At 48.5% G+C, this 25,545-nt stretch overlaps 1 protein-coding gene across 2 annotated transcripts in view; it reads right to left on the bottom strand.

Annotated features, from left to right (window-relative positions):
- Window positions 1-725: 725 nt before the first annotated feature.
- The window catches only part of clybl (citrate lyase beta like), a 48,339-nt gene continuing 23,519 nt past the window's right edge, over window positions 726-25,545 (bottom strand). For both annotated transcript variants that reach the window (XM_040200926.2, XM_078090796.1), the window contains exons 2-8: window positions 22,912-23,125; window positions 13,706-13,894; window positions 9,018-9,119; window positions 7,858-7,951; window positions 6,886-7,053; window positions 3,593-3,717; window positions 726-2,441 (exon numbers count right to left, since the gene is read on the bottom strand). In XM_040200926.2, the coding sequence (XP_040056860.2) occupies window positions 2,337-2,441; window positions 3,593-3,717; window positions 6,886-7,053; window positions 7,858-7,951; window positions 9,018-9,119; window positions 13,706-13,894; window positions 22,912-23,125 (997 nt within the window). In that variant the 3' untranslated portion in view covers window positions 726-2,336. The remainder of the gene's footprint in view (window positions 2,442-3,592; window positions 3,718-6,885; window positions 7,054-7,857; window positions 7,952-9,017; window positions 9,120-13,705; window positions 13,895-22,911; window positions 23,126-25,545) is intronic.

Genomic DNA, 25,545 nt, shown 5'->3' with positions numbered 1-25,545 from the left:
CGTTTTAATTTTCCTCTGACAGTGTTTTGCATACATGCATTCCCCCCCTCCCCGTAATTTATGAAAGCAATCTCGACCAGCACATTATGAAAAACTGCTCGCAGCCTAATTGATTCCCGTCACAATTTTTTGGAGAGGATCTAATCGCGTTAATTGTAATTGACGCTCTCGGTGAGCACCGGAGAGATGCGTTTAAATACAAAAAGTGCCGCAGCCGAACTGGAGATTACATCGGGCTCCAGCACGCATAATAGAAATGTCATGTAGAATTACACGCGGAGGCGGACAGGAGGACGCATTCCTCTAATCTACAGAGATGTCACCGGAAATCTCGCGTGTCTTTTTTTTTTTTTTCATCCGCGAGCGCTGACTGAATGGCGACGCTGCAGAGCCCAATGGACCTTTGTTTCACTTGTATAACAGGGGGGGGGGGTATTAAAAATATCGCATAAGAGCATGCTTTTAAAGTTTAACTGTCCCGATCCCTTCCTGCTCAGGTTGGTGGTTGGTGGGGTGGGAGACACCTGTGGAGTGGCTCGGTGGAGAAAGCACCGTTGTCCCATTCAGGGCCTCCTCCTCCTCCTCCTCCTCCCCTGCATGGACTTCACCTGCCGAGCCTCTACAGCAGCTAGTGAGGCAAAACACTTCCTGCGGCTCTGTCGTATACGGAACAACATCTTCAACGTGAGACTTGGTTTTAACAATGATGGAGGGAAGACCTGGTGTAGCAATGTGGAAGCTTTTTATTCACATGTTGTCTGTCCTAACGATCTACACCGCGCCTTAATTCTCTTTCAAATCACATTGCACATTTTTTTCTGCACGTCTTTCTGTATTTGCTTCAGATTGGAAACAAGACACATGACTTAAGCGATACGTACAGGTTAGTCAACCTGCAAATGATGTTATGTACAAGTGGATGAAACATCTAAATGAAATTTTACTTAATTTAAGTCAACCAGGGTTTGAGATGCCGCTCCTCCGACGTCTATTTCAAAAGTTCTGGACATCCTCAAGCTGTCTGTGTACCCAAACACTGGATTTATTTCATGAAAGTCACCAGTGATGGCAGTTTTGTGCACTAACTCTTGGCGTAATGGTAGATTGGATGTGAGAGAAATATGTGGCCGGGCGCCAAATAGAGAGCTTACTGTCGTGAGCAGGAGTGGCTTCGATTTCTTCTTTTTTTTGTCTGGCCTGGCCTGGCCCGGCCCGACCCAGACCGCAGCCCTGCCCCAGACACAATAGCTCATACAGTACTAGGGAGCGAGCGGGCGGGGGGGGTGAACGGACGAGCTGGGGTACAGGCACAGTCCCTTTTCATTACCATGGTCACCAATGGCACTATTAACCATTCAACACCCCCTCAATTATCCTCCCATCCAGTCGGAGAGACAAAGCCCGGCTCTGCTCTGCTGGAGCAACATGGCCACTAATCTGTCTCACTCCAACATCGCACCCACTTCACTGTCTCTGGGAGTCACAACGTGCTCGAGTCCTCCGCCGAGCTTCTCGTGCTACTTTGATTTGGTTTTGTTGTTCAATATGTGACTAAAAGTGACCTTTTTAAAGCGGTTGAAGATGCTGATGAAGAAGAGTATTTTGTGTGGAATCAGCTGAGGAAGCCTGGCGTCACGTATGCGGTGTTTACCTTTCGTACAGCGGCGTGTCTCAGGCTGAGCAGCATGCCTACACACACACACACACACGCACACGCACACACACCAAAAGCTAAATCGTGACCTTACGCACTTCCATCTGGAGGTTTTTTTTGGGGCCGTTTTTCAGGACTTTGATGTCTGTGAGTCAGGCCTACCGGCAGGGGGGCTGAGGCCCGACTGGAGGCTTAATGAATGGAACCACAACAGTGGCTTGTTGTGTTTGTTTACCCTTTCGCCCAGCTGCCACAGCCGAGGAGATGGGAGCGCATTCATCAGGACCTCGGAGAGATGGGAGGCATGGGCGCACACACACACACACACACACACACACACACACACACACACACACACACACACAGGAGAATGACATCATGGCGTACACACGTGCACAAACACGCACACACACACCGCACTGTGCCGAAGTGGACTTTTGAGAGGCTGCTGCAACTATATGTGCAGATGTGATGCCACTGGAAAACATCTCACAGTGTATTTGAAACACAAACGGGGCGACAGCAGCACAAATTCAAAACCGCAACTCAAAACATTTCCACATTTGTTAGAAACTTCAAATGAAATCCAGCGCGTGCACAGTCCATGAAGCGCTTGAAGCGTCGTCGCGCGCACGGCTCGCTGCTTCCCTCTCGGGCCGTCCGGGTTTCAAAGCCGCTCCTCTCAGTCGCGCCGCTCCTCCGTCACCGCGGCGGACAGCGTGAGGACGTTCCGCGCCTGCCTCACCGAGGGCATGTCGATCATGCTGCCGCGGAAGGTGAACGCGCCCTGAACAGATTCACAACAGGGGAGGGGGCACAAGGAGAGGCGTCAGAGCGGAGCCCGGGGTGTTCTCAGAGGAAGGACGGGGTTCCCAAATGTAGGAAGCAGATCACGGTGCTGAAAAAACAGCACAAAGCTTCATGCAAAGTGCTTTGTGTGTATGGGGATGTAGCCTGGAAATATGCTTTAAATAATCCATTTATACTACAACTCATTTAATAGAGCAAAAAAGTTGCAGTGTGAAAGTGCCCGAACGCAGTCAATCGTGACTTTAAAAGAATGGCAAGAAAAAACCCGAATGAAAATCTGTGAATTACACATCATCTGGTACATGTCCCACCCTGAAAGATCTCCAAGAAACCTCGGGTCAGACGAGCAAATGCAGTCAATAGCTAGAGGTAAGAATTATGAAAAACAAGCACCTGTCGTGTTGCAAGACAAAGGGACTGACCCTGCTCTCACACACACACACACACACACACACACACACAGGCGCGTTGTGCGGACATGAATCCCTCGGGCGATGCTTAGTGGGAGCAGCCCTGGCAGGGAGAGAGGTGTGGGCAGATTGTGTGTTACCTCAGCAGATAGCCCACAGAGCTCAGCACACAAGGTCCAGCCATGCACTAAATTAGGAACAATAATATTGTACACTTAATTGGCCCCGACCCCTCCGCCCCCCCCCCCACTCCTCCGTCCCCTATGTCGTCTTCAGAGAGTCACCCAGGGGTGTACAGTATGTATTCTCTGGAACTACAGAGGTGTGTGAGAGGACACACAAAAGGATCAGGCCGGGCCCCCGGAGCACAGGAAGACTCCACTTATCTCAACACCGGGCATGTTTTAGATTTTAATAAATATATAAGATATCCAGGCCCCTTCGAGGTATCCCCCTAAAAACATGTGTGGCTGATTTATAACGTCAGTGTACATTTTACCATTAATTATTCTTCAATACGAGTTGGTCTGTTTAAGGAATAAAGTGACATCTCAAATAGGTTGTTGCCTTGGCGTAAAATTACTGGAAATACAATGTTAATAATATAAATATGGAAAAAAGATAAACAGTTGAACTAGAGGTAGCAACTTCAGAGGAAAACGATTCAGTTAAGAAGGTTTTACGGTAAAACAATGTGATTTTACTTGGTTAACGTTACCTTTCCCTCCTTTTGGTGTTGGTCAAAAGCAGCAATGAGCTCTTCGGCCCACTGCACCCTCTCTTTACTGGGGGAGAACTCCTCCTGCACAGCCTGGATCTGCCCTGGGTGGATGACCTGCTTACCTGCACACGCACACGCGCACGCACACACGCACACACACACACACACACACACACACACACACACTAAAGTTAAATACGCTAATGTCAACAGTGGTTTGAAATGAAATCAAACTAAAGTGGCAATTTTGCCAGAAACAAAATCGTGCCAAACGACCTCTCTGATTATAACTAAACCTATTTTTTTTTTCATGACAATGGAATGTGCCCCAACAGCTGCATTTTAAAGATCAAAATGAGGATGTAGAAATGGGGAGGGACTACAGCTGCCCCACTCCTGCCAGAGAGGAGGCCCAAGCCGAAGCAGGAAGTACACCAGACTGTGTCACCGAGGTGAGTCGGATGGGGGGGGGGTCATCAGCATGTTTAAACTCACGTTGATGCGTCGTCATTACAGAAAAGAGACCCCCTTTTTACAGTTTAAACCGCCTCCATACAATCTATAGTCGTTCCTTCCAGAAGTGAAGCACAATCTTAACATGGAGTTAAAGCTAAACCCCCTCCTCCCCCTCCCCACGCCCCCCTAGTTAAGACGTGGGCTAACGCTGCAGACATAATCCCGTGTACGCCTGCAGATCAAACTTGTAGCGATAAGTTAAGGTTATGAAAACGTCTGGTGAGAAACGACGGCTCAGCGTTCAGCCAGCAGGAACTCTACACTTTATGGGCTTAGTTCCGTCGCCGGCGACAAATCCCTCAAGGTGGCCGAAAAAATCTTTCAGCCCTGGAGAGAGAACGAGAGGAGAGGGAGAGGGAGAGAGAGGCGGGGGAGAAGGCAGCTCCCCTCACCCCAGTTAACCTTTGCAAAAACACACAGAGCCCTGCACACAATCAGCACACTGTGCAGTTGAAAGCTTTAGACAACCACTAATGACAGAACATCAACTCGCAGCTCATGATTAATAGATTCTGAGAGGGCGACGTGCACGACACAAAATGTGACACTTGTTAGTCGGCCATTGTGACTCCGTGAATGCCTCCGTGTTTGTTTGTTTGTGCGCGGCAGAGAGACTGCCAACTGCACACGTTGTGGTGGACTAACAGCCCGAGGACTCCCCACGGCTACTAAAGGAGAGTGTGCAGCGCGCGTGTTTATTTGTGCACGCACCACCTCGTTCGTAGTGCGGTACTAACAAGTGGTGTTTCAGGGCTCCCAGCAGTAATGTGGATGTGGGCAACGCACTCGTGTGTTGCATTCTATGAGGATTCAGGCAAGAGGAGCGTGTTCCCTCCTCGCCGCCTGTTGTACCTCTGAGCCGGAGACGGCAGCTTGTATTTTCCTTAAATTCATTTTATTCTGGATTAATTTCTTTAAAGAAATAAAAAAAAAGGGAGGAAAGACGAATCCCGTGTCCTTGCGTGTGCGTCGGACAACAGGACAATGACGGAGCGAAGAGACGAGACAGGGTGACTCAGGTGCCCTCAGTTACAACCCCATTGGCTCCCCTGAGCAGGCATCACTCGTGCCCTGCAGCCAATCCCGGGCTGCCATGTGGTACCCACGTCTCATTGGAGGATTGCTATTTAGCAAAGAGCTCTCAGGCGAGTGATGGGCAGGGTCCCCGAGATGGACGTGAAATGCGGGGTCCCTGAGAGCAGGTTATTTTGTGGAAGCGTTTTTATGTATTTTTAGTTTTGTAATTTCTGGCAGTGAAACACAAAGTTTCATAGAGTCTGTGCAGCAACGCAGAGTTTACCCAACATAACATTTATGGAGTTTACGTTCGTAGGAATAGAATGCACAAAAGGACCCTCATCCTCGGTAGGTTTTGCAGACTCCTGTGTGCCGCGTCCCGTGGACCGGGACGCAGCACCGCGTCCTGTGCTCGGTGCTAATGGGTGCCGTGCACAGCTTAGGTACTGCCAAGGTCAATTACTGCGCAGGTAGAGGCTTTTGGCTGCCCCGTATTATTGCTTAAGCACACTAGGGCCAGTAATAGCTACTAATTTAGATTATGCAGAGTGCCCACGGCTTGTAAGCCACTAATCCACTGCTCCAAATGGTTTGGTTCCATATCAAATATAAACAATTATTTCATCAACTGGCTGCTTTCAACGTTAAGCTTTTGTGTCTTTTCAACCACGTTCGAGTAAAACCTCCAGCTTTGTTTGAACTGCTCAGTAAAAGGTTGCAGGTTGTCTAAAAACAGTACTATTGCTGCGATAATTTGGAGATACACACACAGAAATGCGTGCGTGTCAAGGCCTGTGCAACACGGAGGCCGCGGTCAGGGTTTTATAGGAATGAGATAAAATGCGCTTTCTTTTTTTCTTTGACAGTTTGAAATCAGACTTATTGCTGACATTGTTCTGCTTCAGTTCCAGATTTCATATTCAAAGAAAAAACAAGCTCAACATTACAACGTACTAAATAAACCCCCGCGAAAAAGGATGTGAAAACCGAAATAAACATATTTGCTGCAGCAAAGCCAGAATGACCGGAATATCCAGTTTGGAGCAGGCTGTCCTGCCTTCTGTGGTCTGTTACAGGCAGTCTGCGGGGCGCACACACACACACACACACACACACACACACACACACACACACACACTCATTCTGAAAGCGTTGCCTGGCTACAGACACACACAGAGCACCATTAAAGTAGACGCTACCACTACTTAAACTCCCTTTAATCATACTCAAAACACACTTTTGCACACAATCAGGTACGGCACCTGAGTGCACGCACGCACACACACACACCTACACACAGTGGGCGCAACGGAAATGTCACAAAAGCATTTAAGCAAAGCGGCCTTGTTCACAATTCCCTTTAGCAGCACCTGAGGTGCTAAAACATATTTTAAATTTGGCCAATAACAAAGCAGCCGTTTGCAAAGGCAGAAACAATGGTGATTTTGAGGTGACACCTTCCCCACAAAGAACAGTACAAGTGAGTTCATGTCAAACGAAAAGCCAGATGTTCAACTAACTCATGCATCCTATCCTCACTCGGGAAGCAGGAAGAGCCAGACGGAGGGGGAAGGAGTGGAAACTGAAATGTCGGATTGCCTGAAAGCGGCAGGAAGTAGAGGGGAGTCTGTTATTGTGCCACAGGGGGAAGTGAAGAGTAAACGTGATGCGAATGAAGAGCAACCACCGAGAGCGCAGAGGACAGTCGCTAACGGGAGAGGAGGCGGATCTTGAGACCCAGATGGCGAGAGGTTCACCTGTAAAGCCCATGAGGGCCCCCTCCCTGGCCTGTCGCCGCAGACCCTCCACGTCTTTATAGTCGATGTGGACCAGGTCGATGGCCTGCAGGCCGAACGCTTTGGTGGTCACCACCACCTTCTGCCGGGCGTAGAGGAGCTCCCTGGCATCTTCAGTCCGCGTGGCACCTTGAGAACAGAGAGAGAGAGGTCACCTTGTGGTGAAACAGGACAGCAATTACATCTTTACAATTATTACGGCATAACAATACTAATACAAGTGGATTTGATCCTTTAAAATCAATATATTCTGTTGTTAAATCTAGTTTACTATACAAGATACATTAGACTACCAACAGAGGCTCCATGATGCAATATTATGATACTTCACAACACGATATAATGATACAATAGTATCGTGGCATATAGTCACAATACCATAATATCAAATTAGTGTTTTTTTTACACATTTTGCAATATGCTGAAGTATTGCAATATTAAACTTTGGGGTGTATTGCGATCTATTACAATCTATTGCAAATTTTGCAGTTTTTCAACATTTGTTTCATCTAATATATGCCATGAAATATCAAAAAGGGGGAGGACCAGCAGCAAACACTGTTTGCATACCTATTGAGATTACCACCTTAAAAAACATGGATTAAACCCGTGAACTAAATCCAACACATGAACTAGGATTTAAATGCAGCCACTTGTTACTTGTGGGAACGTTTAAATGAAACACTCTAGTGTGTTGATATAGAGAATAAAGGCTTCCCCCCATCTCATTCATCACACAGCAACAAGTCATTTGTGCATCATTGAATAGTGGATTCGTAAGCACTGCTCAGACATGTGAGACATTCCTTTACTAACAGGCCGGGTTTACAGCCTTGGGTTCCCTGACGCAAAATCGGAAAATTTGAACGAGGTAAAAAGCCCATGTGTGGCGGCGCTGGGGTGAGCTGGCTGAGCAGCCGGTGTAATCGGTACCTATGCTGGCGCAGAAGTCGTCGGAGCCGAACACCACGCCGTCGTGCTGGAGACCGGCTTCTGGGGCGAGGCGACGGATCTCCTCGCACACCGCCTGGAGAGAATGTACATTAGTTTAACAAAAGGCGGGCTGAGGTGACGCAGGTGGAAGACGGATCGGCCCCAATGCTGCGGAGTTCAACTTAATCCGATATCCAAACAGGGGTTTGAATAATGTGGATTTTTGAGTTTCCAAAGATACGATCGGACCTGAATGCTGTTCGAGAGTTTCTGCAAAAGTCGAGCGCTAAAACCAGTGATTGTTTGTTCATATTCAGCATTGTTTTTTGTTGAATTAGAGGTCCTGGGATTTTTTGCTGTTGCTGATTGAAACGGAGGTGAGCGATCACATTGTTAACTGTGGAAAACAAAATGAAACAAATATGAGCCGCAAACAGACTTCTGGACACAACCATTGTCCAATGAGAAAAAAAGAGAAAAAGCAAGTAGAATGTGACAGTCTGTGGCGAAGAGCTGGAAACAATGAGAACGCGTCTCTTGGCTTTTATTTGCTTCCAAATTAATTTGGCCACTAGCTGTGCCAAAGCCATTTTTTCCCCCTCCTTCTTTTTTTTTTCCCCGGCTTGAAACCTGCGGTTCAGTCTGGGCAAAGATACGGGGCGTTTCCAGGGAAGCACACAGAGGCACCCCCTGCCATCAAAAGACAGACCGTCACAGAACCGGAGCGGGGAACGAAGAGACAAATCAAAAAAAAGGGGGGAGGAGGGACAGCTTGTTTCTCCCAGAATGCCCCAGAACCGTGCCCTTTCCCCCGCGTCGCTGAAGGTCGATGGCGTACCGGGAAAGGAACCGCTTTGATGCTTGCCAAAATGTCATTAACAACTCTTCCACTATGATGAAATCAGAAGAGTTGGTAATTAAACAAATGCCAGCGTGTCTGGAGAGGGATGGAGGGAGACTCACGCGGACAGGAAGAGAAAAGAAACAAAGCTCATTTTGGGAGCTTTTGAATCCCTTTCATTTTGGACGCGTGGGGCGCTTCTGCTCACTGACGCGCTCTTTAATCCGCGGTGAACAATGGACGAACTGCAGAGAAATGTCTTCCGCGAGCAGCTTTTTTTTTTTTTGGGGGGGGGAGTGTTGGTTTGTTTGGGATTTACCTTAAAATTGAGCAGGCCCACAGCGGTTTCCACAAAGGTCACCAGGCGGATGGGCTCCGTCAGCGGCCGTCCTTTCAAGTGGTGCTGAAACCTGCCAACGAACTAAGCACACGGGGACCACGTCAGGCCCGACTCATTAACAGCACCGAGACAACAGTAAAGCTCCGAGCAATCACAGCGCAGCCATTTGCTCCCGCTTCTCCGACTGCAGCAGGGATGACGTTCATCACAGGCCCGTGTTTTGGTTCACGTGTATTATCTGCCGTAAAATACAAAATAAAAATAAGATTTCCACATAAGCTTGAATCAATTGGGGTTATTTTGTATAAGGTACCCTACATACATATAAAGGTATCTGTCTTTCATACATACACACAATCCATTAAAATCCATTGTTAGTTGTACAAATGAGCCGAAACCGGCAGCTCCTCCTGAGACACTGAGCTTTTGACTTACCGAAAATGAAAAGGTGGAGGGGGGAAAAAATAAAAAAAATACATAAATGATATGGAATCCTTCAAAATCCACTGTGGGGGTGAGAGGCGGAGGGGGAGGGGGAGCAGGAGGGGAGTAAAAATAGTTCCGTTAACGTGCGCAGGCTCACTTTTGATTTGAGTCGCGACACCTTTATTACCTGTGCGTTCCCGTTTTGGTCCTTACCCGAAAAAAACACTTCTGCCAGGGTTGAAATATCACACAGCGAGAGACAGAGCGAGAGACAGACACCGAGACAGAGAGACACGTCGCCGACAAACGCGGGTGAAATGAAATATTTTACATTATCACCAGGGTTCCCCCTTCCGTCTGAAGTCTTCGGCTCTACCTTCTTCCACAGAGGCTGCCGCACAACCGCTTATGCTCCCCCGGGAGTGTGCAAACACACACACACACACACACACGCAGGCACACAGCAAACCGAAGAAGAAACAAAATAGTGTGTGTACGGTGGGGGGGGGTTGAGAAGAAACAAGATTTGAGATGTCTTTGAGTGTGTTTTACGCCCTACATTATTCGGTTTTGCCCCCCCACACACACAGACACACACACCCTTCCGTGGCGGGGGATCGGGAGGCTGGAGCAACAATCAGAGTGCGATGTGACACTCTGCCGAGGCCTTTATTCCAAGCAACTCCCGCTAATATGCAAGCTCACCTAAGTAGGGCTTTAAAACCAGAGTTTAATTCTTTGAAGACCAAAGCGGTTCCATTTTTTCCAACAGACCAGTTCACAGCGAGCCCTGGACTGCCGGTGGGGAAGCCCAAATTCCAAAATCTATCATCTGGAAACACACAAAAGCTCCCTTTCCGTCAGATATTTCCTTTCAAAGCCAGTCCCCCAAAAAAAGAAAAGAAAAGAAAAGGAAAGGGCGCAAAAGCTCAGAGGAGAAATGTCTAACTCCATGCCCCCCCCGACCCACCCTACCTCCCTCCTCCTCACCTCCTCTCCTTTTCCTTAGCTCCCTCTTTGACACACCGGGAAAGAAAGACAGATATAAATAACCTCAGGTGCACCGCTGCCATTTCTCTAAATGAAGAGCAAAGCGACCCGGCGCTCGGCACTCACCACTCTTGTTCTCATGAAAACCCAAAGAGCGGGGCCTCCATTGAAGGATTTCAAAAAAATAAATAGGGGCAATTTTAATCATCTCTCCATTCAATCTCAGTTGGATGAATCATATCTGAGAGATTTGCATAAATACAAACCATCAAAGACTTTTCATCTTCAAAGAGGTTTTCAAGACCCAATAGGCTTTGTACTGTAATCATCTGAGGTCACAACCCTGTGGGAGCAGGGCTGCTATGGCAACATAAAAACTAACGCCGGAGCTTAGCATAATATCCCCCCTCCTTCGTGAACGCAGGAAAGAGTGTGTGTGTGTGTGTTAGGGGGGGGGGGGGGGATTGTCCGAGAGGGGCTGTGAAAAAGAGGCTGTAGATAAACCTATTTCTGTCACGGAGCAGACCAGATAGATGTGGCCCCGTCGCTGAGATTACACACATACACACACACACACACACACACAGATTACCACGGCGACGGACGGCGCCCACGCAAACCCCTCGACAAGGCCGCGGCGGGCCGAGCTGCTTGGATTTGGCGGTGGGGAAACACGGGCGAGGCGGCTGAAGAGCCTCTCTGATTACATGTTTCTGTCCGGCAGCGTGATTCTCCTCTTCAGCCATTGTGCGCTCTGAAGGGCCCCGACTTACAGCGCACAAGAGGCTCCTCTGGCACAAACAGCAACTATTAGCCGTCAATGGATCTCAAAGAGCAGGGCCCTTTAAGATGTTATTCACTCCCGAATGTGAAAAAGAAATGGGAAAAAAAAAGAAGAAAAAAGTAGAAAAGGAAGAAGAAATAACACCTCTTCTTTTCTTGCGGAGCCTCACTACAAAACAAGACCCTCTGACAATTTTCTTTTGCCACCCAATCCTGAAAGGAGAAGGAGGGAGAGAGGGAGCAGGAGAAAAGGAGGCGATAGTGGGACAAGTTTCAATTAATTTTCTTCAAAAGGGGGCCAGATTAAATGTTTCCGGCCTGCTGAAGTGTTCATTTCACAGAGGGGAAGCGGAGACAGAGAGAGAGGGGGGGGAGACAGAGAGAGAGAGAGAGGGAGAGAGAGAGAGGGAGAGAGAGAGAGAGAGGGGACGGGAGGAGGAGGAGTAGGAGGAGGAGCGGAACAGGGTGGGGGCGCAATTCTTTCGGTCCCAGTGCACACCAAATAGTGCGGTTGGCAAAGAATGCGCACGGCTCCGAGTCCGTGTGAGAATTGTCCCCCGGACAAAAGGGGGGAGTTACGCCTGTTATAGCCCAATAAGGGCTGTCAGTCACACAAGGGCCGAGGGGAGAGGCGGAAGGCAGAGCTAAAGGTTTTCCACACAAAGGGAAACAAGAGAGTCCATCTTTTAGCAACAAATCAGTCCTGGAGGTTCCTGTGCTAATATCAATTAAAAAAAAAAAGAAAAACATTTAAAAAGGAGGGAGAAAAAACAAACAAGTGAGGGATTTACAAGAGCGGAGAGAATCGGACGCAGGCGACACAAAGCAGACGACACGGCGCGCGCACAAAAAAAAAAGAGACACGGAGAAAAGTTGGAGGATGAGATTAAAGCGAGCAAACACACACACACACACACACACACACACACACACACCAAAGAAAGACTGGCTCAGGAGCACACACGCACCTGCTGATGCAGAAACGCCCCTCAACACACACACACACACACACACACACACACACACACACACACACACACACACGCAGAAGGAGAGAGGTGGATTAGCTTTTTTTTTTTTTAAAGGAAATTAGAAGAATAAAATGAACTTGAGTGAAGGAAAGTAGAGTTGGGAGGAGCGGCTGTGAACACCTGTCAGCAATTAGACTTGGAAAAAAGAAAAGGGGCCGCAGGAAATAGATGTGTTCTAATTAAAAGCACTAGTTAAAAACTTCCTGCCCCGAGACCCCGTACGGGAGTGTGCATGTGCACTGAAACACTGAAGGAAAGGCCGGACGAGACGCCCTCCTTTCACTTCTCTCTCTCTCCGTTTCCTCTTGTGTAATCACCAAGCGCGGTTTGGAATTTGCACCTCGACAAGAGCAATAAAAGTGTGTTTTCCTAAAAATAAGTGAAGAAGCTATTGTGCATGCAAAAAGAGAGCGAGTAAAACAAATTTGAATTAGCGGAAAGTGCTTTAATATGGGACCTTTGAACTGTACTCGGGGGGGCGGACAGTAGCTGGGCTCCTCCTGCTAAGGGAACCATATGGAGCCCATCAGAACGGCCCGCATTAATGATGCCACTGTCTCCTGACCTTTCAGGACCTGACATCCGTGCAGCGGCCTTTCAGAGGAAGCCACAGGGATTGGCTGAGCGCGGCCGAACCCCTCAACCAGCGCACACGCAGGCCCGGCTAGTGAGGACCAGTTGTAAATCATACGCTCGCTGGCAACAATAGTGGCGAGCCGTCATTTTGCATTTGCTTAACCGTTATTTCTTGTGACCTAAAAGGGCAAAAGCATCGGGTGTCCGACGTCGGATCGGGTTGTGGAACATCTTTTTAAGCACCGTCGAAAACGTCTGCTCAGCCTCACCTGCTTTTGACTTTGTAGATCAAGGTATCGGTTTGTGGTCGTCCTCGGACACTGACACTTCAAAGGCATTCGTGAATACCATAATGGAACTCGTATCTGAGGCACATTCTTCTCCATTCGGTTCGATTCTGCTTAAAGTGCGATAAAATACATTCTCAGCCACACCGCGGCACCGTTGGAGGCGGCTTCCCAGTAAGTTAGTAAGTAGTAAGGCTCCAATGTGTTGTTACAGAAAGCTATCGGGCTTCTGAAGCTAATCCCAAAGAAATGTCATGCGTTTCTTGAGCAGCGGCCAAGAAAAACACCCCGTCTGTCCCCGAGTCCAGCCACAGGGATCGATTCCCACTTTTACTGGGAAATGGAAAAGTTTGTTATGATTGCTTTGAAGACTCCTGTGGTTTTCTCTTACTCCATGAGTTTGTGTAGGAGCCCCAGTGCGTTTTTTTAATAAAGACACCCGGAGGTGAAAGAGAAAACTCACGGGTATCTGTATACCTCTTTAGCAACGTCTTTACACAGAGGTCTGATTATTTCATTCAGCCCGCTTATTTATTTTTGTACTTCTAATGTGGGGCCAATATTTGGAACTCACCCACTGCACCTCCTGCGTGTCCTCCACTTTGGGCAACATGATGGCCGGAGGGAGAACCTCCGCATGCAGGATGACCTGCAGGTCAGCCTCGGCCAGTCCGCTGGACACCGAGTTCACCCTCACGCACTTCTCCGTCCGGCCCAGGTCCAGCTCCGCCAGCATCCTGGGAATCAGCTCCCTGGCCTCCGCCTGCGGCACCATGAAACCACAGAGAGAAATACATGTTTCATGAGATGCATCTCACGCAGCATGTTCTTGGATTCAAAATTGAACGTTTAAAAAAAAAAAAAAGGTAGTCGTGGAAGGTGACAGGCCATAAATGTCAACAAGCAAAATGTTGAAACATGGAGATGTTAGACAAGAAATGCACTCAGGCGGATCTGCTCCATCGACCAAGAAAAAATGAATAAAAACACGGGTGGAGAAATTTATATATATATATATATATATATAAGTCCAATTACCTGAAAGGAAATGCGACTATTTACACAAATAATGTGCCATCGTCATCATTGACCAAGCATACCTTAATCTGGACAGTCTAATGTAACTTAAGATGAAAAATGAGTAACAAAAGCAACAACACTCCAAACGTAACTTCAGTTTCTCTTAATGCAGGAAGCCACAAGTCAAGAAGACAGCCGGCGGCTCCCTCAATGCCCGGCATTGTGTGAGCGGCGCAGGAAGAGCGACGAGGAGGACGGAATCAAACGGGAAGCCCGACTTCCATCGCTAACGCGGTAGCACACGCCGCTATATTCAAACCAGATGCTGGCCCACAGGAACAGCGAGAGGGAGAAGGGGAGAGAGGGAGGGACGGAGCGGCGAGAGACTCCGGCAGAAATGTGCTCCGAGTTAAGCGGCAACGAGGAAACGGTAGCTTAGAAGATGTCAGGTTGGATCAGAGGCTCGAGCCTCTGAGTGCTTGTGCAGGAGTGTGTTGTGGAGAAGATCGGACTGGGTTCTTTTCCTCCACCCCTCAATCTCCATTTATACTGACTAAGTACAATTCCCTCAAAAGAAATACAGAGAAACACCCGGTTGATGGAGGTTTAGGAGATGCTTCTTTCCGTGAAATGGAATTGGGGTGATAAATGAAACCCGTCGCCAATGGATGGATTACATTACGTTACATGTCATTTAGCTGATGCTTTTATCCAAAGCGACTTACAATAAGTGCATTCAGCCATTAGGATACAGTCTGCACAATGGATGCATGGAATGGATACAATCGTCCTGCAGTCGCTTCGGATTTACTGCAAAAAAAACATCTGAGTGGAATATAACGCAGAGGGCTCATACATCACAGTCTCTTGTAAAAAAAAGTTTTTAAATACTACAGCGGACTACAGGCGGAGCAGCATGGGTTGTACGAGGGCGTGTGGGGCGCCCTCAGGGGTCACGGGACGAGCTTCTGAGACATAACAGCCCTCGCTCTGATCTCCTGGAATGCAGGACTGCACTTGATATGACCAACGCCCCTCCAGTATCAATAAAAACACGGTATCAAAGTACATATCAAAGATTTGCACGGATTTAATGGGGGGTCACGAGCAGGCTGTGCCATCTGTGCGCGCCTTCTGCCTCATTGAATGAGACAAGAGGGACTGTCCCGGCGCTGTGATCCTTCTGACCACGTGTGTGCCGCGCCGCCGCCGCCGCTCGCCCTGCCGAGACGGACCTGTAAAACTGCACCGCGGTAACCCAAAACGGACGGGGCGCTTTACGCGGCCGTAATTCACTCCTTCATAAACCTGCTACTTGGTGGATTACATTATGTCTGTGCCCCCCCTCCCTCCCCTCACCCCCCACGGTCCATGGTGACTGGAGAAAATTGATTTGTGAGAACCCAGTCACATTGATCCCCGGCCAAACTAAAATAAATAGCGATCCAGGAATGATCAAAAAGCATGGTTCATAACATCCAGGGGATCAAATAGACTGGGGAAGGCCGAGCATCCCGCTCCGTACCAAATGATCTCAATGGAACTGGAGGCCGCTCTTTGCAAGAATTGTCTGCTAAGCTTTTCCTCTTTTGAGGCGCCGGTGTAAAAAAGGAGAAGGCCGTGCTTTCCTTTTATCCTCATTGTCTCTGGAAAGGTGAGATATTATTCCGACAGACACCTTGACCCCTATGGGCTCCGCTACCCCGAGCTTGAATAAAAGCCTTTTGAAAAGCAAATATTTTACATTAATGGACAGCCATCCAACAAGTTGCTTCAAAGCTCCCTCCCCAATCACCAGGTGTCCCACAGAGAGCTCGCCCCGGCGTCCGCACCATCTCCTCTTTGATTACGCGCCCCCCCACACTCTGCCCATCATCATCCTCCTCATTAGAAGCCGGCGCACAAGCGGGCGGGCGAGCAGTCGGCCGGGGCAGGCGGGGGCCGTCACAAAGCGTAGACCTGGACGAGGAGCTTCTTCAAGTGTGGCCAAGAGGCTGACCTCTGAGAGGGGCCAGGGCACGCTCAGGACCCGGGTGTGTGTGTGTGTGTCGGACGCAGGGTGGCCGCCGCCTTGTAGACCCCCAAATGAGACGGCCTTGCTCTCCAGCAACGGGTCGTGGACGGCTGGCCCCCCGAAACGAGAGCCACTGGGTGCAGACTCTCACTGTCTACACACAATAGAAAGGGAGGAACGATAACAAGACAGGAAATGTGTGTTAAGGCTAAAGAAAAGGGTGGAATCTATTCTATTTCCAAAGGGAAATGTGGGTGTCAACAGACTGGGAAGCAGAAAAGCACATAATAGACTAATGAGATGGATTCAGTCAGAAGCATCTGATGTGGCACTTTTTGTGCCTTCAAACGGGGTGGAGCGATGTGTCGCTTCTTCTGCAAGTCGACGTAGTTTTGCGTGATGAGAGTGAGGAACTCACGAGTCGCAATGAGCGTACTTGGTTTTCCTTCTTTCTTTTTTTTTTTTTGTCGTTGCCGTTTTGCGTCCCGCTGTGCAACTCGGGATGCCATTTAAAATGAGCTGCAGACTATCGCAGGCAAAGTGCTGCCTGCCTGAGGAGTGACTGTGTACACATTTGTTCGTCTGTCTCTGTCAGTGTGTGTCAGTGTGTGTCAGTGTGTGTGTGTGTGTGTGTGTGTGTGTGTTAGCAGGCTTCAAGTGATCGAGGATGGGTGTTGACAAGCGTCGCGCTGCACTCCCGAAGGCTGGAGCGAGATGACGGAGACGCGGCAGAAAGGACACTTGGGGCCTTCAATCCCGTCAGTCTGCCGTGGACAAACGACGAGACCCGACGAGCGGCGTTACGGCTTGTTGTTGCGGGTAAATATTGACAGCTGGAGTTGGAGGAACAGCTACTTATTACACACGGTTTATTCACAGTAATTAGCCATGAAAGGAGCTCATTACGGCTCTTTGGTTACAGTTCGTTACAAGCTGCACTGCAATGTTTTGGGGGAATTCATTTCCCTAGGCTCATCCCTGGCTTTCCTTTTTGTATGTTTTCTGCATAATTGAAATAATTTACAGTTATTGTTCATTGGTGATTATGCGATTATGCATTTGTTTTCCAAAGATTAAAGGTCTATTTTGCAACTTTGCAGTACAGCCGCCTCCCCAATACAGTCTGTCCAATTCACTCCCACAAACTAGGAACTAATTAGGACAATTACACCTAATTTGACATCTCTATTAGCTTTATTTTAAAATGGTTATTGATTTTAACACTGTAATTACTAACGAGAGCTCTAATTTACGAGAGACTTACATTTGGCCTTCCTCACGGAGCTATGACGCCTGAGCTGGATGGCGTTGACCTTGGATCTGCTCCGTGTGCATGAGGGCAAATTAAACCGCGGATGCTGTATAACTGTATAGTCAGGTTTAAGTGAAAGGTCTAGCATTACCGAACCCCCAACCTCCGATGCACAAACATCTGCTCCATTACGGTCCTCCTTCTCCTCCTCCTCCTCACTATTCTTTCATGTTCTCCTCATCGCCTTCTCCATCATCACTCCTCCTACTGGGCGTTTACTCTCCAAGTGTTGCGTTGCGCGGCTCACGTAGCACAGAGCGGCGCAGCCAGTGAAAACACCAGAGTGTAACCGGATCACGAGAGACGGAGAGAAGGCCTCTCTGTTCTCCGCGTCTCCAGATTCCCCCCATCGGCCTCCATCCTCGCCCCTTAACCCGGGGTGTCCAGAGCCGCTGCACGAGGGGCGGTTCGGAGAGATCCTCCAAAGACCAGAGAAAGCTCAAATGTACTATACGGCTCATATTGTTACATTCAAACGCCGCCTCTCCCTCTTTAGATCACCTTCTATGTGGTCCAACAACAAGCAAAGCCTTCTCCACAACGCACGCTGTCGTCACTCTCTGTGCACCCTGACCTCCGGTTCGCCGTACGCTCCCGAAAGGACTCCAATCGATAGCAGACATGAATCTTGACCTCCCAACCGCCTCACACACACACACACACACACACACACACACACACACACACACACACACACACACACACACACACACACACACACACATTGGATTGGATCTGCAGATCTGTCTGATCTGGCGGGCACGGGGTCTATTTTCTGGCTGAGCGGGCTCACATCCCGTTTGTGAGTCTTGGCAGCCTGACTGGGAGTTTCTCTCCAGTCTCCTGGGTCCTTCCGAGGTGTCGAGCGCCTCAAGTACACAAACGCGTGCGCACACACGAAAAGAACTTTCCATCGGACGCAAACGCACTCACGCGCCGACACGCGCTAAATACAAATGTTCAGTATTCATAATTCAACTGGCCAACATTATTTCCCAGGAGCTTTTTCTGTCAAGAGATTGGTCATTTGAATCCACTTAAATAGAGAGCAGGTCTTCCAGTGTCCTCTGGAATAACACGGTGGGCATTGAACTGAGGTCACGGATCAGTTTAGACAGTTGGCTGCATAATTTATGTTAAGTTGATAAATCTCCGGTGTCAGGCGCAGTTCATGCACAGACCACGGCTCAAATATTGACTGTTCTACAACTAGCAAAAGTTAATAGACCGTGTTAATGTCGCCCACTCTGAGGGACATCAGGGTGTACAGTCAGGATCAACCACTACCACATACAGTACATTACATGCAAAAAAAAATAAAAGTGACAATTTCATTAAATAAGCCGACTCGCCATTATACGTATTTTTAGTCAAGGTCTGAAGAGGTGTGTCTGTAGTTTGCGGCGGAAGATGTACAGACTCTCTGTGGTCCTGATGAGAACTCGTCAAGTTGGTCAAGAGATGTTGGCTGCTGCCTGTGACGCTCACTGTTACAGGCAGCGGTTCCACAAAGGTTGATGGATGAAAAGAATGTTAGAAAAGATTTCTGCATCAGAAGTCGCTGGCCGTGCATTCGATTCCGATTGGACCATCATTTTACGTTGCAAGTAGAGATTGAGAATATTTACTGGGGGAATAAATCAAAAGAGAAGTAGAGCCATTTTCCAATCGACTTCTATACAATCTTACTTTTACCACCACAGGGGTCCCAGACTTAAAACTACTCCGTATTGGCGTGAGATTTCACATGCGGAGGTTGCCGCCTGCTTGAGGCTTGACGATTTTCCACAAATTGCACATATTAAACATGGTGAATCGTGTGTGTGTGTGTGGTGGTTGTAATGCCTGTGTACTCTTAAAACTGTGAAATTCAGGAGTCAAGGGTCTCTGGCTTCCACCTGGGCCCAATAAAAGCTAATGCTACTCAAGTTATTATTTTGGACGGATTTATCACCTACAGATGGACAAAAACTAAAGTAACTAACAAGCGGTCCGGCTTCTCGACTAGGCTCACGGTGAAAGACCCCGGCCCTCCGTCACACTTGTCTGATGCACAGTGAGCCGCACACTGTAACAATACGTGTATGCGTTTGCATGCATGTGGATCTGTGTGTGAATGTCTGTCTGCATGCGTCTCACTTGTGTGTGTGTGTGTGTGTGTGTTCTGCCCAGCTCGTGCACCCGTGTGCATTTGCGGGCGCGTGCTGGTGTGTGAGAGGTGCTCCCCGTCGCGTCGGCCGCGCCACCATGCCATCTGGAGAGGAAATCGAGTGTGAAGTACAGTATAGTTTGGGACCAAGCTCCGTGGCAGCGGCTCAGCAGTCAGTTCATTAGTTCCAAACTTCCAGGGATTAGGGGAGAATCTCTACGGCAGGGAGGCGAGGAGGGGAGTCGGGGAGGATGGAGGGACCCATGTGGGGAAAAAAGGGGAGGGAGGGAGGGAGGGCGAGAGAGAACACCAGGAGGAACACAGGACCACAGGGCACGCAGAGACAGAGACAACGTGAGAGAGAGAGAGAGAGCCAAGCAATCTTCACCCCGAGGACCCCGGCATGGGGAGATGAGCAAAAGAGGGGGGACAACGAGAGAGAACAAGACAGCGAGGGAGAGAGGAGGAGAGGACAGGTGTAGCCGTCAGTTCCGCTCCGGGGTTTCAACCTGCCCTCCCTCTTCCTCCGCCCCACTGATCATACAGATATGATGATATGTGTAAGAGTGTTAGAGCAGTCAGCCCCGTCTTCCCTCCCCTCCCTCCCCCCGCCTCCCCTCCTCTAGCCTCTGGGTCTGTGGTGACAGTTAGCGAGCTCTAGGTGGCTCCTACCCTTTAACTCCTTCATCTCATCTCCCTGCGTCGTGAGCAGCCGGAGCGCCGACATTTTTTTCGGAGTCAAAGCGGCAGGCAATTAAAGCCGCCACCGCCGGATTTCAATTTTCCAGGGGAGGGGGCGGGATGACCTTCAGAGGGTACCTTTTTTGTCATGAATATCCATCCTTGTTTTAAGGTGAAGGTGATAGATAATGAAAAGAATACATTAGTGAACAGATAATAGGAGGGTGGTGGTGGGCAGTGGCACCATTTAAGGCCGATGCACGCATGCACAACCACAGCGCTTCAGCGGGGCCCATAGCGAGCACATTCTTGCTACACAACTAGCAATATTAGACCATTGTTGAGGCCTGGCATCTCTTGGCAAACACACACTGCCGACTGTGAGGTTGCCATGGCGAACACAATCGCAGCCACGGTACACGCAGTGCAAACACACGCTGTGTAAAAGTTAAATCTAGTTTATTTATGATCTAGCTGGTCCACGATCAAATCTTAGTCTTACATTAAAGGACGCATAGTATTGATCGCCAGACATGGAAGTTTTCAATCAGCAGATTTTCCTGCAACATGTGCATCAGATTATCCACGTTGGATTTTTTACATTCAACTCATCTGGGAAGATGCTGAGGATCACAGCGACACACAATAAAGTAAGACGAGGAAAACTGGAGGCAAAGGAAGAGACTACTTTGTATAGCCCCAAATCCCAAATATGTATCAGAGTGTCTGTACATATAGAGGACGTCGTCCTCTGCCCCAGAACCCTCTCATTGGCACTGGAAAAACTCAGAAGAAGTTTACTGAAGCTCAAATTGAAGGAGAATGAAATAACAGCAATATCAGTGATTTCGCAAAAATTTGAGCTGCACAGCCACCCCTCAACTAGCCGACCACATTTTGCAATGTGCAGAAACAGGTAATTAACTAATCTACACATGTCAACGGTGTCACAAGGGCCAACGTGCACACAGACCGTATACTCTGATGTGCAATCAGAGAGAGTCAGTCAGAAGCCTCTGGGCACGTCTGGGGCTCTTGTCTCCACTCCATCTATTGAGAGGATGTTGTCACTGCAACACGCTTAAGAATGGCTGCATGTTATGAGCCCTTGGGCACTTATGTCCTTAATGAAGACACTGAGATAAGACTAATTTGGAGCACGTCAAACCAGGGAGCCTACTGGTCACCTACTGTATTTGACTAATCTCAAGTCTTTATCAGCGGTCAGGGGTCAACGGGCAAACGCGTGACTTGAGGGAATAATTCTAGACACTCAACTAATCAGGTGGAGCAAACATTGTGTACATTGTGATTCCCTTGCTCCCGATTTGCATTTCCTAATAGGGGAAACATTCAATATAAAATACTTATTATTTTTAGTGCATTGAATTTTGCGAATATGAACACATGCAGTGTTTAGCAGCTAAAGCATCTGTAAATATCTCACAAGACATATCTAACAAAGGAGACAATAAAGACATTTTCCTTTTTTAAGTTGCCTTAAAAATAATAATAATAATTGATGATTGATATCCAAAGCAAATGTCACACACAAATTAAAAACACCATCTTGAAACCAGGTATACAACAAAGCCCACCGATTTCCAAAGGAGAAAGCTGCTGCGGGTGTGGGAAGTGAAGACAGGGGGCCAGTAGGTAGAGTGCATTACGTTATTGAGTTGATAACTCGTTTTTATATTACGCAGTGTGACGCAGCGAGCGCATGAAAGGTTACAGGATTACTGCGCGCTGTGATGGACGCCGGCGGATAACTGATGGTGCAACTACTACGAGAACGTGTTGTTGGTATTGTTTGACTGCTACCGGTGGAAGAGGGAGAAGCAAGCCCGCTGAGGGACATTCTGCACTTTAAAAAGGCGCATGTTGCTTATGTAATTTTACCATTTATTTCTAAAAGCATGCTCCAGGGCCTAAATGGCATCCTCCACATGCACAGACCACAAGCCAACATAGAAAAGAAAACTATATAATCTCATCATATTTTCAAATAGTTTCCTATACCTCAAATGTGAAGGATTTCTTTTGTTTTAATGGGTTTGGAGCAGGGTGCCTTTGGCGGGAACAAGATGAGGACCCGTCACCAGTTCTCCTCCAGCGGCGCATTCTTCTCCACCTTTCCACCTCTCACACACGAGACAGGGGCCCTGACACCCCCCCCCCCCCCCCCCCCCCTCACAGCCTTAGCCCGTCAGTCACACGGGGCCACCGTCTCATTGCCTTTGTCCCCTACAGGAACGGCCTCCAGCTATATCAATCATCTTTATTATCATGACTTAAAAACCTTTGTTGGACTTTTTTTTTTTTTTTTTACTCGGGACCTCCTTCTTTATCCCACTTTCCAATCCTGATTTCATGAGGAGGTCCAGTGAGGGGGGGGGGGGGGGGGGGGGAATGCTTTTAACCTGCTGCATCTGGTGCTTTCCTGCTGCTCGCCCTGCAGGACGTGGTCACCTTGTTTTAAAAAGGACTGATGGGGGTGGGGTGGGAAACGCTATCTTTCATGCACATGACAATAAGTGGCAAACGTGCTTATGTCAAACATCTCCCTCTCAGGTAAAGATCTTTGGCATGTGCGCATTGTACCTTTTTGCCCAGGGCCACGCCGTCCTCGCAGTCCAGGACGGCGCAGTCGACATCCAGCGACGCCAGCTTCCTCAGCTTCCGCTCGTCGTTGCCGGGGCAGTAGAGAACCGCCCGGCGGGGCGTGTAGCGCGGCGAGGGGCCCGCCGAGCGATGGCGAGGGCGTCGCGCTTCGGCTTGCGCCCACCGGGCCGAGGGCAGGAGGCCACCGCTCTCCCTGTCAACACCGGGAGAAAGACACACACAAGCACACGGGCATTTGCATAAAGTTCAGGTGCGTTTCACGCCGGGACCGTGTGCACGGACGCGCGGGGCTAAGGGCGGAGAATAATCAAAAGGTGGCCGCTGCATACATCTTCATAATATGTCTGCAGTGTTTTGATCATGAGCGGGGGGGGGGGGGATCCAGAGAGGAGGCGCGCTTCCTCCAGACCCGAGCGAAAGTCTGGAAGCGTTTCATTTGCCCTCCAGCCGTCCATTGAAGTGTGTGTGAGAGAGACGCTGACCTGCGCTTCGGCGGCCTTTGTCGAAGACACACTCACCCAAACGCCGAGCCACTCATATGCTAATGCCGCCACACTGCCGAGTATCCTGGCAGGGCAGGAAGTGAGCGAGTGAGGTGCCGAGTCATTCAAACGGTCACAGTCTCCCGTTTAAAAAAAGGCCACATTTTGTACATTCATGAGAGAGAAGAACCTTATTATCCGTAGACGCTTTCATGCACACCACTTTTAAACATCATCATAACAAATTGCTGCATTTCTAAACGTGTCGAGTGTGAGTATCACAGTAATTCAACGTTGCCTTCAGAGCTTCTCTGAGCCATATAGTTTCAGCAACTTCAACATATCCTCATACAGGATTATATATGATATATTCCGAGAGCCAGCAACACGCCTGTTAAACTCCCGTCTTACCAAGAAATGAGCTACTTGGTCAAAAGATCCTTGATAAGGTTAAACCAACTACAGAAGTGCTGTGAGAGAGGTACGGAAGTTCCTTGATGAATAGTCAACGTTGATGTGGAATGAATGGTGGTCTCCTGGCTGGAAGACCTCTAGATGTGGGATCCACCCAGACAGCTTCTCTTTGGCGGTCTATATCATTTTGTGGGGATATCTAAAAGTCTTTCTCATGAGCGTACCTACCAACGCTGGACCAGCCTGAAAACGTTTCACCTTCAACCTTTGAATTCAGTGTGTTAAAACATCCCCTCTCGGAGTAAAGCCTTTTATACTTCTTCCATTCCCGTGCTTTGCTCTACTGTCTTTGCTCTTCGGCAGATACCTCCGAAAAGTTCAGAAACTAATACAAACCAAACTATTTCTTCTTGTTGGAGCTGAGGACGGTAACTGAGCTGCGGGGGGGCACAAAATACGGGCATCAAGTTATTCGCGTCCATGAAAATAAAAGTGGTATTTACCGCACACAATAAAACGCCGGCTCGACCGGCAGTTTCCTTCCATCAGATGCATCTAATTACAGCGAGGAGCAGCTTCTCCCACCAGCAAACTCTCACCGGGTATCGGAAGCCCTTCCAGGGACCATATTTGTAATTAGTGTCCTCCTAAGGAAGACAGGAGAAAAGGAGGAAGGGGGGGGGTCTTTTGTTGAGATAAGGGGAGGGTGGGCTGAATGGGTCTCTTGTCTTGTCTTAAAAAAGGAGCAGAAAGTCACTTCAATAGCCACTTAATCCCGTCAACTACGCTTCCACGCGCCCTCCAGCCGCCATCGGGACTAATCTGCGCTGAGATGTCGTGGTTGCAGCGGACGGTTAAAACCTCATTCGGTTCGCCCCGCCCAGCCTTTGAGAGCTTCCGAGTAAATGGAGACCGAGGACAGGGCTTGCTGGAGGCCTCGGGACGGAAAGCAGCAAAAAGGTCGCCATCGGAAATGGATGGATGAGGGAAAAAGAAAAAAAAAAAAAGAGCTCGCAATTGTTATTTCAGCTATGAAAGAGAGAAAAAAAGAAAGTAAACAGCTAAATTAGGAAGGAAAATAGCGGGTGGGAGGACAGAGTGTCGAGACAGCTGACATAAATGAAAATACATTTTTTTACGAGAGAATAGCGCTCAGGGGGAAAACGTTAAAAAGCCACTTAGAAAGGCAAATATATACTAGAATGTGATTGACGCACAGACAATGAGAAGGCGGGTGAAATCCAGGACGAGGTTTTATTATGAGGAAAGATGAGAATGGCAGCGTGGGCGACTTGATGTTAGAGAAGAGACACGAGGAGCAGAGGTCAATAACTTTTCATACCTGGAAAGATGACGTGCAGGCAGGACGACAGCATGAGACACGCTGCATCCCGGACCTCCAACTCTCACGTCATAACGTGTAGAAATGGGGGACGTTTTGCAGAAACCCCACAGACGTCTTCACACTAAGACGAGGACGAGCAGCATGTCGTCACATTTTGAGACGCTGCAACCGGAGAATCTTCAGATTGTCGTCAAAATAGTTGCTGATTTCTTTTCCTGCATGGATGTGTTCCTGTTTTCACTGATATAAATAATAAATATATCATTAAATCGGTAACACAAGGAAATAACTACTGACAGAGTAATAATACCAACGTAATTCTTCATGATACTGTGATAATACTTGTGTGTACATGTCTGGTCAATAGTAAAT

Source organism: Gasterosteus aculeatus, chromosome 16 (genome assembly GCF_964276395.1).
Source record: "Gasterosteus aculeatus chromosome 16, fGasAcu3.hap1.1, whole genome shotgun sequence".
NCBI lineage: Eukaryota > Metazoa > Chordata > Actinopteri > Perciformes > Gasterosteidae > Gasterosteus > Gasterosteus aculeatus.
This window is presented reverse-complemented; position numbering and strand designations above follow the sequence as displayed.